Source organism: Lactuca virosa, chromosome 3 (genome assembly GCF_052849685.1).
Source record: "Lactuca virosa cultivar CGN04683 chromosome 3, Lactuca_virosa_CGN04683_v6, whole genome shotgun sequence".
In the NCBI taxonomy this organism is placed as follows: domain Eukaryota; kingdom Viridiplantae; phylum Streptophyta; class Magnoliopsida; order Asterales; family Asteraceae; genus Lactuca; species Lactuca virosa.
In genome coordinates this window covers 80,827,375-80,847,078 of record NC_136428.1, presented here as the reverse complement: position 1 = coordinate 80,847,078, position 19,704 = coordinate 80,827,375, and the positions used below count along the sequence as shown (strand labels likewise).

General features: G+C 35.0%; 3 protein-coding genes across 3 annotated transcripts; 2 read left to right on the top strand and 1 right to left on the bottom strand.

Annotated features, from left to right (window-relative positions):
* Positions 1-3,178: 3,178 nt before the first annotated feature.
* LOC145162429 (uncharacterized) lies at positions 3,179-5,964 on the bottom strand. Its single transcript, XM_079081574.1, has 4 exons — positions 5,529-5,964; positions 4,465-4,567; positions 4,279-4,383; positions 3,179-3,716 (listed from the first exon to the last, which is right to left on the bottom strand). The coding sequence occupies exons 2-4, from the start codon at positions 4,564-4,566 to the stop codon at positions 3,288-3,290; spliced, it is 636 nt and encodes a 211-aa protein (XP_078937700.1). The 5' UTR covers position 4,567; positions 5,529-5,964; the 3' UTR covers positions 3,179-3,287.
* Positions 5,965-9,295: 3,331 nt separating this feature from the next.
* Positions 9,296-11,819, top strand: LOC145163723 (uncharacterized). The gene is made up of 6 exons (XM_079082514.1): positions 9,296-9,497; positions 9,671-10,152; positions 10,248-10,528; positions 10,615-10,721; positions 10,833-11,051; positions 11,605-11,819. Exons 1-6 carry the CDS (start codon positions 9,296-9,298, stop codon positions 11,817-11,819), a joined length of 1,506 nt encoding a protein of 501 aa, XP_078938640.1.
* A 2,463-nt stretch (positions 11,820-14,282) lies between these two features.
* On the top strand, positions 14,283-14,801 carry LOC145163722 (uncharacterized). The gene has a single exon (XM_079082512.1). It carries the CDS (start codon positions 14,283-14,285, stop codon positions 14,799-14,801), a length of 519 nt encoding a protein of 172 aa, XP_078938638.1.
* Positions 14,802-19,704: the final 4,903 nt, after the last annotated feature.

Sequence of the window (19,704 nt, the reverse complement as noted above, 5' to 3'; positions counted from 1 at the left end):
TGTTTAGCTTGTATTCCCCCCTTGAAAACATTGAAAATATGGAAAAATATAGGGGTATGAACTCACCGTTCTTGTTGTGAAATTGTTGACTGAAATGAAGATCCTCGAGTTGTTACACGCGACACTTAACGGAATCCTAATATCAAATAAATACGTATATGTATCTAAATTAGCGATTTCGTTAGATAACGTGTTAGAGGTACACTTGAAATCGGTTGAGGAATGTTACCGGGACTTGATCGAATCGAAGAAGGTGAGTTTTCAGTCAAAAACACCACTAAAAAGGTGTTTACGGTCGAAGAGTAGTTTACGGTTTCTGAATGCTCGGTGAGTTTACGGCCGTAAACTCAAGAACAGAGTTTACGGTTCTTGAAGACTCGGACCGTAAACTCAAGAACAGAGTTTACGGTTTCTGAAGGTGGACCGTAAACTCAAGAAAAATGGCTTTGCTTGCTGATTTCGAAGAGATAATCGTTTCCAGGCGTTTCCAAGTGACTCCAAACATGGTTTCTCGATGTTTTCCGAAGCTTGAAGGCGTTTTGAGTGTTTACGGTGAAGATTCTTAGAGAGAGAAGGAGAGAGTTTTTGTCCAGAAATGTTCTAATGAAGATGGGGGTGTCGTATTTATAGGGGCGTTGTGGGGGGTCCACTTTATGCTGACCGTAAACGGGTTTACGGTCGTAAACGGGTTTACGACCGTAAACACGTTTACAGTCGTAATCTCATTTAGACCGCAAATGTTTGATTTTTTTTCGAGATATTCGGGTTTCTGCGCGATTTTTGGTTCCAACTCGTAAATAATTTAATTGAATATAACTAGATTATTTTCTAAACCAAAAGTTTGACGGAAAAGTTAACAAATTCGAAATTTTATTAACGAAACTCGTGTAACGGAAACGGACAAAGTTTCGGGTTGTCACACGGTGGAACTAAGTTATAATTTAGCTTTGAGCTTGCCATTATGATGAATGCGGATATGTTTTGATGAATTTTTTTGGTTGATGGCCATCAAGTTTTCTAGGGTGTTACGGTTGCACTCTACATGTTTGTTAAAATGCTTAAGTCGTCTCCGAATAACAAGCAGTTAGCCTTTGTTAACTTTGGCATTCTACATCACCTGATGCCTTTTTTTCACTAAACCAGCTCCCCCTTTTTCATCTAAAGACCAATTTCTATTTTCTGTTTATTTATTGTAATTCACTGAAGATTATTAAAGGGTAGAAAAAAAACTACCCATAAACCCTTATTATCTTATTACTTCCCTAAGCAATGAGAATTCTTCAACACTCAACAGCATCAAAAAATGATTATTACAACTTCAAGATTCATAATATTGTTACTAACCTAATCATTATTTATCTAGGGTACCACAAGATGATGTGTCAACATGTGTCAAATGCTTTGTTTTAAAATGGCTCACAGGTTAGTAGTTATATCTTTATGTTAATCTTTTTGACATCATTAAATCTATTTAATATCAAAATTTTTATCTTTGTATAATCAGAGGCTCATTTAAACATCATGAATGAAGAAAAGTCTAATGATATGGAGACTCTGAAGAAAAGTCAAAAGAGATGGAGGCTTTCTAAAATGATAGAGGTTTTGAAAATCTAGGAATTAGTTCTTTTTTAGGATTTATATTAGGTCTTATTTGTTTCTCATTTATAAAATTGAAATCTAGTTTGCAATATCTACTGAAGTGAAGGTTTTGGAAATCTAGCAAATGTTTCTTTTTTATGATTGAATGATACGATTTATTTTATGATTTAATGGTGTTATATAGTTGTTAAATCCAATTGAAAAGAGATTAAAGCTTAATTAATTCCGTGAATTTCACAAATGATTTATTTAATGGTGCTGTTTAATTATTATACCCATTTTGTAAATGTTGCAATAGTTAATGGATGGATTTTGTTTTGGAGTGGTTCCTTAGTATCTATTAGTGTGGTTCTAGCATTAAATGCTCTTTTTATGGAAAAAAACGTTTGTTTTTTGGAGCGGTTTTCAACATTTTTTGGTGCGGTTTTCTAACCGCATCATTAAATAGGGTATTTTTTAGTGCTATATTTTTTGATGCGGTTCAATAACTGCATTATTTAACCATTTTAACCGCATTAAAAAAAGCTTTTTGTGCTAGGAGGGTAAGTTAGTATTAGATGGAATAATGAAGTGAAGATGCATCACTTGATTCAAGAGATCGGAAAATTTGTTGTACGTCAAGAATCAACCTAATAAGCCATAGAAGCAAAGTCGATTATAATGTCATTAATTATGTTTGAAACAGAACAAAAGTAAGAAGCGATGCATACTTTATAGTAGTGTGCATGTTTATAGTATCTTGTAGTGTGTATATGCATGTATATATGTAACATTTTTGAATTCGTTTGGCATATTAGTTCTTCTTAGGGAAAGGGAAATCTTCTAGGCCTTGTGAGATGCGGATGCTTGAGAAAAAGAAGTCAGGTGCATCATGTAAGCTGAAAACAGAGAATTAATATGGTCATTTATGCGTATGTTTCCGTTAAAGTCTATACATTTAGACTTACTAATTGAGAATCTAATTGCTCTCTACATGTCATATAGCAAATATTAAATCAATTGACATTTGTTTATAGTAGTTACATCGACAGGAGAATAGTCAAAAAATAATATATCTTCATGTTCATGTGCAAAACTGCAAATCAATAGCTCTTATTACACTACAAGAAAATTGCTTTGTAGAGACCACAAATGTTGTCTCATAAAGTATCAATGTTGTCGCAAATAGTTTCCTCGTTGTAGCGACGACGGTTGTCGCAAATAGTTTCCTCGTTGTAGTTCTGTCGCTAAAAGTTTCGTTTGCGACGACATCCGTGCATCGCTGAAAGTGATTTGTATTAGAGACGACGTGTCTCTAAAGGTAAAATATTATTCGATTATTTAATTTCTTTTAGAGGCGACACGTTGTCTCTAATTGCAATAAATTATTTAAATAAAAATTGGTTTTAAAGACGAAATGTTATCTCTAATAGTAGTTAAAAAAATTAAAATATAATACTTTTAGAGACTATCCATGGTCCCTAATAATTAATTTACAAACATATTAAAACAAATATGTTGTTTCCAGAAATGTGCCATAAATATTGACATAAAGAAAATAATACAAAACATATAATTTCATATTTCAATAAAACACCAAAGCAGATACATCCAGTTTAGCCAAAAATCCATTAAAAGTTTAAAACATTAACCTAACATACTAGATACATCCAATTAAAACCACAAACCTACAAAGTTTCATAAATAAACTAATTATCTTCACTCAGATCTTCCTCATCACCACCATCACCGGTTTGTTGTGATGATATTTGATTTGTTGTAGCCATAAAAGCATTGTAGTCAAACTGAGACGTTGGTGTGGACTCAAATGGTGGGAAATTTGCAAGATTTGCATTAGGAATCACAAGTAAAAGTGCATTAGTTAAATCTTGATACCTTTTCCTATTTTGTTCTTCATGATGACGATCTGAAGCTTCTTGTGCGCCTTGTATCATCTGTTTCATTGTCTCATAAGAAGATGGTGTCGAAGTATTTGAGGAACATGGCAAACCCGACGGGCGTTTTAACTTCCGTCCAAACACCTTACGAAAGATAGCACCTTCATTTACCACGAATCCATCAGCAGAAGATGATGTTGCACGCTGAGACTGGATTTGCTTTTCTGCAACCAATTGTTCCTATATATATATATATATATATATATATATATATATATATATATATATATATATATATATATATATATATATATATATATATTTGAAGAAGACTGGTTATAAGTAATATAATAGTTGATGCACAGAAAAGAAACTTAAAAACATGCAACATAAAGACCCCTGGTAATTTTAAAACAAATAGAACAACAATCAACCGGTTCCTGTTCTTTCCTACTTCTCAGTACACCAGTTTTTCTCTACAAACAGGGAACCTTTACAAAAGAAATAGATCAACAAAACAAGAATATCATCAGAAACAGCCACAACCAGACTAGAAATTTTAAAGAAATAAAAAAAATTAACCTATAATGTAGTTTATTGGTATCATTTAAAATCTGATAGAAATTTTAAAGAACTAAAATAACAATCAACATGTAATGTAATTTGTTGGTACCTTTTTAAAATCTGTATAAATAAGACATGACAAAAAAAGTATTTCACTTTACTTTGAACAAGCATGTAAGATCTTAAGACACATCTGTGGTCAATATTTCAAAAAGGACCGAATGGTTAAGATACTTACATAAGCTAATCGTGCTTGCTCATTTGCCCATCCACGGTTCTCCTTAAAATGATTGTCATGCCAATTTTCTATTGCACCTTGGATTTGTTGTGTCTCGGGATTCATCTATCATAAAAAAAGTACTATTAATATTAATAGTAAATCACCAATAATTTTAAAAAATGTAGCAAAACTAGCAAAATTTACCTTTTTGAATCTTGTATTAATGTAAGATCGAGTTCCATGGAAACTAGAAAACCGTTGTTTTTTGTGATTTTCCAATGTAATCCAACTTTTATCAATAGCCATACTGTTTTATTATTATAAGTTAGATAATGTATATACCAACCATAAGCATAATACATTTAGAACAATGTTGGTTGTTAATATTATAATTAGGCAGAAAAATATATTAAAAACGAGCAATAAAATCTACTACCTGATCAAATATAAACTATACATCAGAATGTTTAAAACCAAAAGTTTTGACAAGTCTGCATCAATTACTCAATCAAATTAAGAGTTAGGTAATTTGATTTAATTATCTTTTTAATGTAAACATTAACCACCTGCTTTAAACAAAAATTTTGATAAGTATGCATCAATTACTCAATAAATTTAAGTGTTGGATAATTTGATTTAACTATCTTTTTAATGTGACATTAACCTTTGCTTTCAAGCTTTTTATGATAATATTATGTGGGTTATTTTCTGACTTTTCTAACAAAGACAATGGACTGTTTGTGCGTATATTCAAATGAGTTGCCAGTCAAATTGGTTTTGACTATGTTAAAAATAAAAGAAAAAACTCACGCATACATGCATACATACTGTTGAAAAAGAAAAAAGAATTAACTTTCAGTTCTACGTCTCTTTTGTTGCTGTAGTAGTTCTTCACTTTTGAGCAATAAGACAATCAACAGCAATCTTTTGTCAGTTCATACTAATTTCTAGTGTTTTTTCAAATTTTAGTCAAAATTCAAATTTTGCTTCAAAACCCAAAACCAATGGCCAACAATGATTCAAAACCTCAGAGACAATTCCCCAAGCTTAAATTATGTTTATAAAATTTTACAACAACCCTAATTTCATAATCAACCATTGTGTGTGAATAGCACAGAAAATTAGAGGATGATGGAGACGGGAAGAAATTTGGGACATATGGGATTCATTTGGCATTTAAAGGTTATGGATACTTGAGAAATATAGTAGAGAACTAGAAGCAGAAAACATTGTTTCACAAATCCAGATGTAGAATACAGAGAGCTTACCGAAAGTGAAAGGGACGCAGAAGGGGGGAAGACGCCGGTGGTGAGCGGACGCCGGAAAAGGGATCGCAGATGCACGTGAGGCACAAACAAAGGGTATAAGGGTTTTTTTGAGAACGAAGGATGGAACTCGGACATCTGAGACACTTCAACCAATTATTTTGATTAAAAGAATAAAAATTAAAAACACATAAAGACGAATTTAAATATGACCGGGAATTAATAAATTTAACAGAACTTTATTAAAAGGCATAAACTGAATGTTTTTGTTACATATCTTTTTGATCACTCATGTAAAACGAAATGAAAATTGTGTTATATATACAAACCAAAATCGTGTGGTTTCTATTTTTCTAACTGCAACTCCCTGGCATCAATAGTTGTACTGTATCCATCAAGTGTAGTACTTTCTCTAGATCTTTACAAATATTTATTCTATATTTCTACAAACGAGAAAGGTTTGAGCCGATTGGAAAGTAAGCCACCGGAATTGGCGCAGTTTTCCTGGTTTCGGACTTTTTTGGTTTGTTGTGAATATCATCATCATGAGCAAGAGCTTCTGTTTGTTTTCCTTCAACTGCCACTTTGCTTGAACCAGAGAAACAACTAAACAAACCCAACATAACTGCCATTCTTAATTTTTTTAATCGTATCAAGTAAAAAGAATGAGTTTTTATGTTGTTTTAGATGAAGCAAAAACCATTCTTTTTTCTGATATTTATTCACAGATTTAACACACTTCTTCGAAGTTTCCAAGTAATATTTTGCTTGGGGAGAACGCTGATGAAATTGGTCAAACTGGAACACGTGTCTTTTGATTAGAGTGAACAAGTCCAACATTACTTATTTTAATTTTAATCGGACTAAGGCCGGACGGAATGGGTAGCGGGGAGGGGTGCGGGATGCGTCCCGCATGCGGGAACACCGACCCGTCACTGCGGGAAGAGACGCACGGGAAAGAGGTGGGGATGGGATGCCGCATTCTCACTCTTCATCCTATTCGTCCGTTTATTTTTATTTTTTTTTTCTTTTTTTGCTTCAAACGGTTATATAGCCGTTAATATATATATATATATATATATATATATATATATATATATATATATATATATATATTCATTTTATTAAACTATAAATATCACAACATCCAACCATTTTTCTAATCCATATCTTATAATTCTTTCCAAAAAATATTAATCAAAATGTCATCATCTTCATCATCCGATTCGACGGCTCTAGAGGAGGCTAAGTTTATCGGTTCCGTCATGGCGAAAACGGTTGCATACTATCAAAACCGACTAGGCGAAACATCATGTGCACGATCTAAACTAAGAAAGCCGCGGTTGCGTAGAAATCACGAAGCCGGACACGATCGTCTTATAGAAGATTACTTGGCAGATGACGTCATCTATGCTGTAAAGTTTCGACGTCGGTTCCGGATGAGGAAGGAACTATTCTTACGTATTGTTGACGATTTGGAAGACCGCTTTCCATATTTACAATGGAAATGGATGCGAGGCGGATAAAAGGTTTCTCTCCCATTCAAAAATGCACGGCTGCAATTCGTTAGTTAGCATATGGCATAGGCGCAAACAAATGGGACGAGTATTTTAGGATGTCAGAGCGTACCGTACGGGAGTGTGTGCACAAGTTCTGCAAAGCGATCTGTTTGGTTTACGGGCAACAGTATTTGCGCAAACCAACTATCAACGATATCCACAAATTGTACACGGTGCATGAAGGCAAGCATGGATTCCCTGGAATGCTTGGTAGTATCGATTGCATGCATTGGGGTTGGTCATTATACCCCAACGCATGGCGTGGTCAGTACATGAGAGGCGAACACAAAGAGCCGACGATCATTCTAGAGACTATCGCATCACATGATCTTTGGATATGACATGCATTCTTTGGTCCAGCTGGTGCAAACAATGACATCAATGTGCTAGACTAGTCGCCGGTATTCAACGATATCTACCTTGGAAAGTCGCACAATGTACATTTTCAAGCAAATGGAGTAGCATATAAGCGTGGCTACTATCTTACTAACGGTATATATCATCCCTTGTCTGTTTTTGTGAAATCGTTTATATGTTCTAACAACCTGAAAAGGAAAAAGTTTAAAGAGGCGCAAGAGTCAGCTAGGAAGGATGTGAAGCGAACATTTGGTGTACTTAAGAAACGTTGGCAAGTACTAGCAATCGGGGCAAGGTCATATGAAGTGAAAATGTTACAACACGTAATGTATACATGTATCATATTGCATAATATGATTCTTGAAGACGAAGGAAGAACGATATATCGGTACAACGAAAATGAAGTTTTGCCAAATGTCGAAGGAGTAGCCGTTAGTACACAAGAGTATAAGGCGAATAGAAGAGAAGTACACAATCGCGACATTCATCACGTCATTCGTGCTGATTTGGTGGAGCACATTTATAGGGCTCATATTCAGCCCCCGACAGAGTTTTCTCGCGATGATTTGTTTGACGAATCAGACGAGGATTCTGATATGTTCTTCAAGAGCGAAGATTCTGATGACGAGAGTGACGTTCGGGAGAATGAGGAAGAAGATGAGGTCGATGACGAGGACGATGACTCCGAGTGACGTATTTTGATTTTTTGTTTGATTTTTTTTGCGTTTTTTTAATTTTCTACTTATTTAAATATTAGGTATAATGTAATTTTTATTTTAGTTAATGAAATGCTTTTTATTTTTATTTAAAATTTAGTATTAATTTAAAAATTATAAATCATAAAAAAAAAATTAATTTTATTTAAAAAAAAAGTGAGGGAAGCCTTCCACAAATTCCTTGGGTTTTAGGTGAGAGAAAGGAAAGTGAGGGAGATGGTGTTATGGCCCACAAAAAGTGAGAGAAACTTCCCTCCCACTCCCTCCAGTCTAATATTTATATTCAAGCCCTGTCTTTTTCGGCTAGGTAAATCTAGGTTTTTTCTCTGATCAAATGGGTCTATTCTTGAATTTTGTTGAACACTCAGTTTGATTTTCATTTTTGACGTATGATATATTTTGCAAAACTAGTTGCTAGTTGTACACTGAAAGTTGGTAGCTGAAAGTTTTAACTTTTATTTGTATAAAAGTGTTCGGCAAAAATATTTTTAAGTTTCTTAAAATGTAAAATTATATAAAAACTAAAAGTTTAATAATTTAGTTTTTTCTCTACGTTTGGGTATAAACTAATATTTTAATTTACCAAAAAAATATATTGAGATTTCTTTACTCGTTTACTATTTTTCTTTTCCTAATTTTCATCAACAAATATTTGTTTTGTCAATTTCTTTCTATATTTCGTCTGGTAATCATCGATATCTTTAATGGTTAACCTATTCTCTTATCATTCTTTCATTAACTTTAACCTATAATTAAATAATCTCTCCAATAGTTAACATGTTTCATTCTAGTATATTTTTTTTCCCAACTATAATATCTGATTATGTATATCAAGCATTAGAAGCAGTGGCAGACCGTCTTAGGGGCTGGGGGGCCTCCTCGCTTTTAGGCCTTCTAATGCTTGATAATCAGATATTATAGTTGGAAAAAAATAATCTAGAATGATATCTTTGCCCCCCCCCCCCCCCCCCCCCCCGATTTTAGGCCTTCTAATGCTTCATAAGAATTGTACATCGGTACATGTTGGACTAAGATATCTATATTTGTTGTTTTGATATGAAACTAATTTATATCATAAGTATTATATATTATCTTTTTAAAATAAAAAAATCATTTGTTTATTGTAGTGGATATCAACATGAAAAAACAACCCACTATTAATGAGTTTTTTAAAAGAAAACACCCAAGTTCTGTTCAAGATTCCGAAAAGCCACTGGAAATTGTTTTGGATGAAGATGCCCCCACGCCCAATGTTCCTAATACTGATAACCGTTTCGAAAAACCTCATCTTGAAATTAATGAAATAGATCTTAATACACTAGAACGAGATCCTGGTTTACGTAAGCAAATTTATGATTATCCGGTTAATCAACGAGATACTATTAGGCGAGCATATATCAATCTTGGTCCCTTTCAACAAACACTTTCTGTATATCCAAAATTAGGACCAAAACCCATAAACATAGTTTTCAAGCTTCTTGGTTTAAATTATATCATTGGCTTGAATATTCAGAGAGCTTAGATGTTGTGTTTTGTTTTCCGTGTTTTCTATTTAACAAGCCTTCTGGAATGGGATACTACGACCAACAAGCATTTACTATAAATGAATTTCAAAATTGGAAGAAAGTTGGTGGAAAAAGTTGTGCTTTTTTACATCACATAGGGATTGAGTGTACATCTTTTCACAACGTTGCACAAAAATCATGTGATGATTTGTTAAACCAGGCGCAAGACATACGAAATGTGTTTGAGACATTTACAGAAGAAGAGCGTAAAAATAATAGATTAAGACTGAAAGCTACTATTTATGCAGTACGTTGGTGTGCCTTTCAAGGTGTTGCATATAGAGGCCACGATGAAGGATTTGATTCCATAAACAAAGGAAAATTTCGTCAAATGTTGAAGGCATTTGGCGATTTTAACACGAAGATGGAAGAATTGTTTCGTACTGCTCCTAAATATGCATCATATATATCACCGTCAATTCTAAAAGAGGTTCTAAACCTTATATCAACTAGGGTGTAGAGGATGATTTGTGCGGAGATTGATGGTGGAAATTTTTTTTAGTTGTTGATGAAACACGTGATCAGTATAATAAAGAACAAATGTCAATTGTTTTGAGATTTTTAAATAAAGATGGGTTTGTTATGGAGCGTTTTTTTGGGCTTGTTCATGTACCTGGCACTACAGCACAAACGCTTAAGAATGCAATTTATTATGTATTGTCACATAACAATCTTGATCTTAAATCAATTCGTGGCCAAGGGTATGATGGTGCAGGCAATATGCGAGGTAATTTCAAGGGTTTGCAAGCATTGATTTCAAATGATTGTCCATATGCACATTATGTTCATTGTTTTGCCCATCGATTGCAATTAGCATTAATGGCCGCTTCACGAGGAGTTGTTGCATTACAGAAGTTTTTTACTCGATTATCTTTTGTTATCAATGTTGTAGTGTTTTCTCCAAGCGTACCGACCAACTTAGAGATGCACAAGCCAAGGAAATTGCATATAAGATTTCTATTGATGATTTAGAGACAGGTAGAGGTCTTAATCAAATTGGTACATTATAACGAGCTAGTGATACTAGATGGAGTTCTCACTTCAAATCAGTTTCGAGTTTAATCAAAATGTTTAGTCCAACTTGTGAGGTTTTAATTAAAATTATTGAAGATGGCACCGGATCAATCAAAGGCGATGCAGATTCAACATATGAGGCTATTACTACATTTGAGTTCATTTTTATTCTTCATCTCGAGAAAGAAATAATGGAGATCAATGATTTACTTTGTCAAGCTTTACAAAGACAATCTCAAGATATTTGTAACGCATTGAGGCTAGTTGCATCTACCAAATTGTTATTACAAAAAATGAAAGATGAAAGATGGGATGGTTTGCTCTCTCTTATTATGTCATTTTTTCAGGAACGCAACATTGATATCCTTGATATGTCTTCTCCATACTTTAGTAGAGGGGCTCGAGCTCGTAACGAGTCTAGTGATCATAACTTGAACATCATTACCGAGTGGATATATTTTATGAAACAATTATGTAACATCCATTTTTTTATTGAATAATTAAAATAATAAACCCGGAACCCCGAGAAGTAATTTCATTATTACTTTAAATTATTATAGCCCAAAATCGAAATAATAATTACTGGGGTGTTGGTTTCGGGAAGCCAAATGTCGTGATTTAGACTCTCGGGGGTTAGAGCGTAGTTTCAGATTTGTTTGAAAAGGATTTCAAAGGTTAGGGAGTGTTTGGTGAATATTGTACCTAATTTGTAATGAATTATGAGAGATAGGGGGGTTATTTGGTAGGTATTGGATCAAATTTGGAAGGGTTTTATGAACTCAGGGGCTAAATGGTAATATTGGGGTTTATTATGAAAGGAAAGGAGAAGGAGGGGGGGATTTTTTTATTATGGGTAATAGTTTTGAAGGGAGCAGTATAAAGCATTACATCGCCTGTAACCCTAAACCTAATGAAGCATTCAGCCGTCACCATCACCCTCTCAACTTCCGGCGCTGCTACTTCCCTTTGTCGAGTCGCAAACCACCTAAGTTGGAGCCCAAACCACCGGAGCAACCACCTCTCGCTCACCCTAGCGCCGGTGAGAAGAAGTTGCGAGCAATGATGCCGCCGTTCGTTGTTTGACTGCCTTCCAGGCTTCGCCGCCTCCATTTTTGTTGAAGACGAAGTTGCTGCCGCCACTCCAATCGTCAACGAGAAGCACGAGTTGGCATCTCTCCACTGCTGCTACTATTTCACCCCGGAGATGCCACCGATAGCGCTGATGATGGGCGTTGCTGTTGTTCACGACTCGTCGCTGCCACTGTCGGACGTTGGGGATAGCGAAGATCTCCATGTGGGACACCGGAGATCCACGTCACGGGAGTTTGGACCGGTTCTGTGGTCATGGGAGGGACCGGTCGGACCTGTTACGGTGGGATCTCGATATGACCCTCGTCGCCGCCATTAGTTGTTGTGCTGCCCGCTTTCCTCACCGCTACCACTGCCTCACGCCACCAGGTGGGTGGCCGGATTCCTTCTACAAGCAAAAGTGTATGTGTGGGGGTGGTTTCTATTATTAGTATGTGGTGTGTGGCTTGGGTTGGCCGAAAAAATCGAGGAAGGCCACCACCACCACTGTGAGGTGGTGGCTGCCACCTCTGACCACCGTCTACCGCCTCATGGTAGTTGTTTGTGTAATTATTAGGTGTTTATTTTGGGCTAGTGTGTGTATAATTATAATATGTAATCGGAATAATAATAGAAAATCTTGAACCACCACCTCATCCGCCTCCTACCGCCACCGGCCGCCGTGTCGGGTGGCGGTGTGCTTTGATTGCGTTGGACCTCGTTTGGATGTTTGGACAAGGGGCTACTAAACCCTAATGGGCCAAAAGAAACCCTATTGGGCCCAAAGAGACCCCAATGGACCTAATAAAACCCTAATGGGCCCAATAAGGCCCAAAGTGACCTATAAGCTCAACCAATTGACTAATGGGCTAGTATTGGGTTGGAAAACACTAAGGGCATAAAACCCTAATTGTGGGAATCGCTTGGGACACACACGAGAATTAATTATTAAACTTAAAATAATAATTAATAATCATTGGCAAACTAACTTAGCAATAATGGACTTAATGGATTAAGTCCTTAATGGATTAAGTCCTTAAGGGGTTAAGTAAGAAACACTTAACCCAAATCATCATTTCATGTGAAAGCCCTAATCTCACCCGGGCTTTGAATTGGGCCCTCCTTTTGGGCTTTGGCGAATGGACTATTGATGGGTCATCCAAGAACAAGTTAATGGACCAAAGTAATTAGATGGGCTTTAGGATAAGGCCCATGTGAGAGTCTTGGGCCCAATTTGGAAAATTGGGCCATTGATGGGCCATAACTGGGCCTTGATGATTATGTGATATTGGGCCATGGGAATACCAATAATTTGGACTAGAATAAATGAATGGGCCTTAGGGAAAGACCATGTAGAGGTCTGGGTCTAATTTGGAAAATTGGGCCATATGTTGGGATTTGATCCATTACTTGACTTTTGGGTCCTTTAGAGTGTGAGTTGGACCGTGGGCTTGGAACCCAATTATTAATTGGGTATTGTTTGATGTTGACAGTTCGGGAAGCTGTCAACCAGAAGCTGGAGTTTTATCTGCAGGACTTCAGCAATGTCAGGTGAGTTCTCCTCACTATACTGAAAGGGTCTACGTCACTAGGTCGGTCCCTTTGGATTATTATCCTGCATTTAGTATGTTGTTATGCATTCGTGATCTGCTAGATCTGTACCCTGGTAGTTAGGATGTTGTTATGCTGTTATGATATGTTAGATCGGTACCCTGCTAATTAGGGTGTTGTTATGCTGTTATGCACTGTTAGATCGGTACCCTGGTAATTAGGGTGTTGTTACACTGTTATGATCTGTTAGATCGGTACCCTGGTAGTTAGGGTGGTGATATGTCGCTATGATCTGTTAGCTCGGTACCTTGATAGTTAGGGTGTTGTTATGCTATTATGATCTGTTAGATCGGTATCCTGGTAGATAAGATGATGCTATGCTTAGCAGTCTGTATGATTTATGCTTATTGTTTGATTATGTGTTGTACGTATGTCGATATTGTGGTTGGGTTGGGTTGAGGCGGTCCTGCTTTGTGCTGTAGGCCAACATACCCGGCAAGCGGTCCGGATAGGCTGTAGGCCTTGCGGGGCGGTCCAGTCATGTCGAAGGCTCGGGAACGGTCCATATAGGTTGTAGGCCTTGAGAGGCGGTCCAGTCAGGCTGAAGGCTCATTATGCACAATGTTATGTATTTGCTGATATGATATGAGTATGGTTATATGAGGTTGGTATTTTGGGGGAACTCACTAACCTTTCGGGCTTACTGTTTCAGTTTATTATTTCAGGTACATCAGATGATCGCAGGAAGGCAAAGGCGTGATCGTACAGCTCCTCATATTTCATGCTTTCATGATTTGATTCTGGAGATACTCTGATGTTAAAACTATTTTGAAAACAAACTGTAATCACTTAATGGTTTTTAAATGTATTAAAAAGTATTAAATTGGCTTGAATTTTTTTGGGGTGTTACAAATTAATTGTCAAATAATGGAACTTAATCATCGATTCAACGATAGCTCAACGAAGTTGCTTCGACTTTCAGCAACTTTAGATCCTAAAAGTGTTGATGAGCCTTTTCGAAGTGGTGATATAATTAAGTTAGTAGAGAAGTTTTATCCTAAAGATTTCAATGAACAAGAGAAAGTAGTTTTGAAGAAACAACTTCAACATTATGAGATTGATGTCGTTCAACATGCAGATTATAAACTATTGACATCTATGTCAGAATTGTGTCAATGGTTGATAAAGACTAGAAGAGTAGCGAACTTTCATCTTATTTATCGAGTAGCTAGTCTCATACTTACTCTTCCAGTAGAAACTGCTACAACAGAGAGATCATTTTCAGCAATGAACCTCATTAAAACAAGGTTACAGAATAAAATGGAAGACGAGTTTTTAAATGACCCATTGGTTTTGCACTTCGAAAGGGAACTTGCTGAAAAGATTAGTTTAGAGACAATTATAAAAGACTTTAAAAATGCAAAAGATCGTCGCGTTCCACTTTGATAAACAATGTCACAATCTTTATATTGGTTTTCTTGTTTACACTTTTGATATGTCATTATTTTGAACCAAATAAAACTTGTTAATATAATTTAATTATGAAGTTTTGATATGTCATAATATAGTTCAATTATGAAGTTTTGATTCCGGCCACCCTAGCTGTAGAGCTTGTGTTCCGCCCCTGTTGATGCACTATTTTTATCATTTCCTTCGTCCATCACCTGGTTTGCGTCACCCGAGAAACAACTAAAGAAACCTACTGATATAATCGCCATCTTAATCGAAGAAGATAAAGAGATTGAAATTTACTTGTATTTTTTTTGGGGTGGGGGGGGGGGGGGGGGGGGCAAAAAGATTTCTAGAAGCCTGTTCTTAATAGTTAATATTATGGATGATAACCTTAACAACATTAATTTGCGATGTTTATACACCAAAAAACAATTAATTTCTTGGAAAGTTCCCAATAATATATTGGCGTGGGGAGGAGGGTAATGAAATAAAGTAAACTAATACAATGTATGTCTTGACTCTTGACTATTCAAAAGTTTCTTTGTTAGTCAAATATATTGAACGAAAGTCACTTTCTAAGGCTTGGCCTTCAAGGACTCGATAGTTAAACTTAAACCACAAATTTAATTGTTCATATATTTTGCTCGTTTGAAATTAATGTATATTATACATATATAATATATAATTTGTAATTAGATTTTCTATTATTATAATAGTTGAATTTTATGTAGTTATTAAATACTCATAGAACGACATAGTTTGTCAGTTAAATCTTGTATTATTTTAAAACTCATATACTTCCTTTTTTGCCACGTCTAGTTACTTGCTAGACGGTGACCCTTTTATAATCTATTTACCGGTTCAAAAAAAAGTTATTTATAAGATGATAGATATATAATAATAAAATGATAAATGATTAAATATAAGATGTTGTTGTGGGCTTGTGGCTCCCTTAAAATTAATGAAATTTAATGGAATCGTGATGTTTAATTGATAAAGTTGTATAAAAAACAATGTCTCTACCTTAGATCTCTTGTCGGAATATGAGAAAATTCCTTTAAATTCTATGACAATCCATTGAATTCTCAAATATTCAATGTATTGGAAATAAACTATGAACATTTTGCGAAAGGTACAATGAAAACAACAATTTTTAAAGGTTGAAAAATTGTATACCAAGGTGTATGGCTCATCCACAACTAATTTTATTGAGTTTAACGACTAATTATCCAAAATAATCATATTCCATCACTGATCCATCCTTAATTCCAAGTAGACCAGCTACAGGTTATCCATATACCTCTTAATTTATAATAACAATAATAATTATAATAAGAATCGATAAGTAATAATAATATTAATATATAAAATAACAGTAATAGCATTGATAATATAAATAACAAAAATAATAAATTTTTGCAACATATTGAATATGATGGAATAGTGTTAAACAATGCTTTTGAAAATTTTCGCCCAAAAAAATAACTAACTTTTCCTGTGTATAGATTTTTTGTAAGTTGTGAAGGGTGCGGAAAATTGTGTCAATATGTCAAATGAAATAGTGCTATTTTATGTTTTAATTTCAAGTGTCTCGTGTTTTATTTAATTTCAAATTTGCTATTTTTTTATTTAATTTCAAGTGTATTTGTCTTTTTAATTTTAATGAAAATTTTAGTTTTATATAAATTATGTTCTTTTAAATAATAATCAAAATATAAACCACATGTAGCATGACAAACTAGTCTCTAAATGACAAGAATTATGAGTTGTGTGACAAAAGTGAAATGACGTCTAAGATGATGTTTGTTTTTTTGAAGCCAAAATGTATGTAGTTTGCGGATCATATCTGCAAGCCTCTGCAGCAGATGAGGTAGACAAAATGTTTGCAGTTTGCAATAAGACATCTGTTTGTTTTTTAACGTCTACATGTACTGAAATAAACTGGTTTTTCAAATTAATTTCATGTCATAAACATAAAAATGGTATTTTCAGCAAAAAAGATAGGCGGCGAAGAAAGGAAAAAAAAGATAGGGACGTTTTATTTTTGTTTTTTAGGTTATAATGAGGCATGAAGATCTTTGAAGACAGTGGCCCATGTCTGCGCCAGGAAGACTTTGCGCATACGTTTTTTGATCTGCGCACTTCCAAAAAACAAACACTCTGCGATGGTATATGTCTACACGGCACAGACAAAAATGGTTGCGCAGATCTGCAAAAAAAAAAAAAAAAAACAAACAAACAAACAACCCCTAAATAAGGGTAGTAGGAGTAGAACCCTTCTAACATAATCAACCCATTACATTAACTTGACGTCAGTTTTCTCTCTCCTATTTCTTTTATTTTTGCAAATCCACAATATATGGAAACAACATTTTTCAAGACACTTGTAACATCATCATTTTTAATTTAATTAAATTAGAAAATGCAAAACTAAATAAAACATAACATTTTTTAAATTTAAAAACACTAGTGCAAAAAAAATATGCACAATAAATAAAAAATGATATGTAGAAGAAAAAATATAATAAAAAAAAGACAACAACATTAAAAAAACGACAATTAAAATTAGTTTGGGTAAATATGATATTTTGATGTTTAAGAAGAACATATGTGAATTGGGCCCAATGTCAAAGCAACCGGACTAGAGTGGGCCGGATGTATTATATAAATGTACACTATACATAACATGCATATATCTACAAATGATCAATGGCATATTTCATGATTGATAAAACACGAGTTTATTTGAATAAATTATGTCACATGTTTCACAAGTATAATACTCTTTATTCATAGATATGACACGTTTGCGATATCAACAATAAAATTCATGAGTATTACATCTACAAAATACTCATTTTCATGTGTATTTAGTTTTTATAAAGCATCATAGAATCACCTTTAATTGACGACAATCAAGTTATACCCTTTACTTTAAACTTGTTTGACCTCGCCTATACAACACATGATAAGGCATCATCAACACAAACAACACACAGTACGTATCTTACACTAATAAAATGCATTTGAGCAGGCAACATGTACATTATATATCCCCATAGACACCAATTTCATGTGAAGTACTAACTTCAAACATCCACAAATACTAATGTCCAAACAAACCCAAACTTTTGTGACTAAACGTAATTATACCTTAGGCTACCCGGTATGGGACGTTTTTTACGCGTCTTGGGTTGACCTCTCCCACGCGTGAACACCGCCCCCGAAGTCGGTGGGCTGCGTGTGACGTGGCTCCGGAGACGCGAGGAGATGCCCAATCAAATTTCTCTATTTTCTAACGTTCAGAATTTTGTAAACAAACGGCTGTATAGCCGTTTCAACATTAAAAAAAAATTTACTTTTTACAATTTAAACACAACCATCTACACCTATAAATTATCCACTATTCTACTTACAATTTACATTTCAAAAAACACTCTCTATATTTTATTACCTTCTACAAAAAAACTTCATCTCTAATATTTTTTTTTTCTCTCTACATGGATTCAAATCCAAACACCCCAAACACTCCAAATGCAAATGTTAGCTATATGCAATTGTTAACCTCCCCAATCCAACAACAACCTCTATTCACCACTTCATACCCCCAAAACTTCTACCAACAACAACCACAACAATTCAATCAACCCCAATTCCAAGCCTTTCAACAACAACCTTCACAACAATTTCAACAACCTTCTCAACAATTTCAACCATCTCAATCTCAACCTATAAATCTCGACAATGACGACGACGACGAATGGGTCCAAGAAACACAACAACCAACTCGTCGAAGGCAAAAAAAAAACCAAAGATCCAAGAAAAAAAAACTACCGCATGGAACAAAGACGAGGAGGAAGCTTTAGCGAAAGCTTGAATTTTCATATCCCAAGACGGGGATGTCGCCAACGCACAATCGGGTCAAAGTTTTTGGTGTCGTATTTTAGATCATTTCCACGCGTTATTAGGAAAGAAAACGGAGCGGACGTACGACTCGATCAACGCAAAATGGCGTGACTTACGAGCGGCTTGCACCAAATTCAATGGCATATTTGACAAGCTTAAAAACATGCATAGAAGTGGTAGCAACGACTTCAACATTTTAGCGACCGCGCCTACAAATACAAAATTACCACCAACGGTAAACCGTTCGGCCACCAAAAAGTGTGGGAAGTTTGTCGTAACGGTCCAAAATGGGTTCTATATCCGGAAATGGCGCATTCGGGATCTACAACCGGTTCTAAAGAAAGGGCAAGAACGTCCGAGTCGGACGTGGGTTTTGGACTCGACCTCAACAATGACTTCGACGCCACCGAGGGGGAGGGCCCACCGGACGTCCAACTTCGTCGACCACCGGGACGGGACAAAGCGAGAAAGGGAGCGTCTTCAAGCGGAAAAGCACCGGCAACTAGCGAAAGCGAGCTTGCGACATCCATAGATAAAGCTCTAGTGTTTCTAGAAAAAAAGTACGAATCGCCGGAGGCAGCTAATCGCCAAAAAATAGCTCTTACCGATCTTCAAATCATAAACACAAAGCCCCAACCGGATCTCGACCCGGAAAATCTTGCGACCTTTCTTAAAATTCAACGACAAGTCCGGGAGAAATATGGAATTTAGGTTCTAATCTCAATGGTTTTAAGTAATTTAGGATTTTATTTATGTTTTTAAGTAATTTAGGATTTTAATTTTTTTTTTTTTAAAGATTTTAAGAATTTTAATTTGTGTTTTTTATATTAATGTAATGTGGTTTTAATTTTAATGTTTGTGTGTTTTTTTATTTAAATTATGGTTTTATTTTAAATTATGGTTTGTATTTTGTTTTTTATTTAATATAATGTTAAAAAACTAAAAAAATAAAAAAAAAAATTTGTGGAGTGGTAACCATTTCCAATGTTTA

Coding starts and splice junctions, on each gene's coding strand:
- LOC145163723 (XM_079082514.1), top strand. CDS start 9,296: ATGAAAAAACAACCCACTATTAATGAGTTTTTTAAAAGAAAACACCCA. Junction 9,498..9,670: donor AGAACGAGATCCTGGTTTAC/GTAAGCAAATTT, acceptor TTGAATATTCAG/AGAGCTTAGATGTTGTGTTT. Junction 11,052..11,604: donor GAAAGATGAAAGATGGGATG/GTTTGCTCTCTC, acceptor ATAGTTTTGAAG/GGAGCAGTATAAAGCATTAC.
- LOC145163722 (XM_079082512.1), top strand. CDS start 14,283: ATGGAACTTAATCATCGATTCAACGATAGCTCAACGAAGTTGCTTCGA.
- LOC145162429 (XM_079081574.1), bottom strand. CDS start 4,566: ATGGCTATTGATAAAAGTTGGATTACATTGGAAAATCACAAAAAACAA. Junction 4,384..4,464: donor TTAATACAAGATTCAAAAAG/GTAAATTTTGCT, acceptor TTTTTATGATAG/ATGAATCCCGAGACACAACA. Junction 3,717..4,278: donor AGCAAGCACGATTAGCTTAT/GTAAGTATCTTA, acceptor ATATATATATAG/GAACAATTGGTTGCAGAAAA.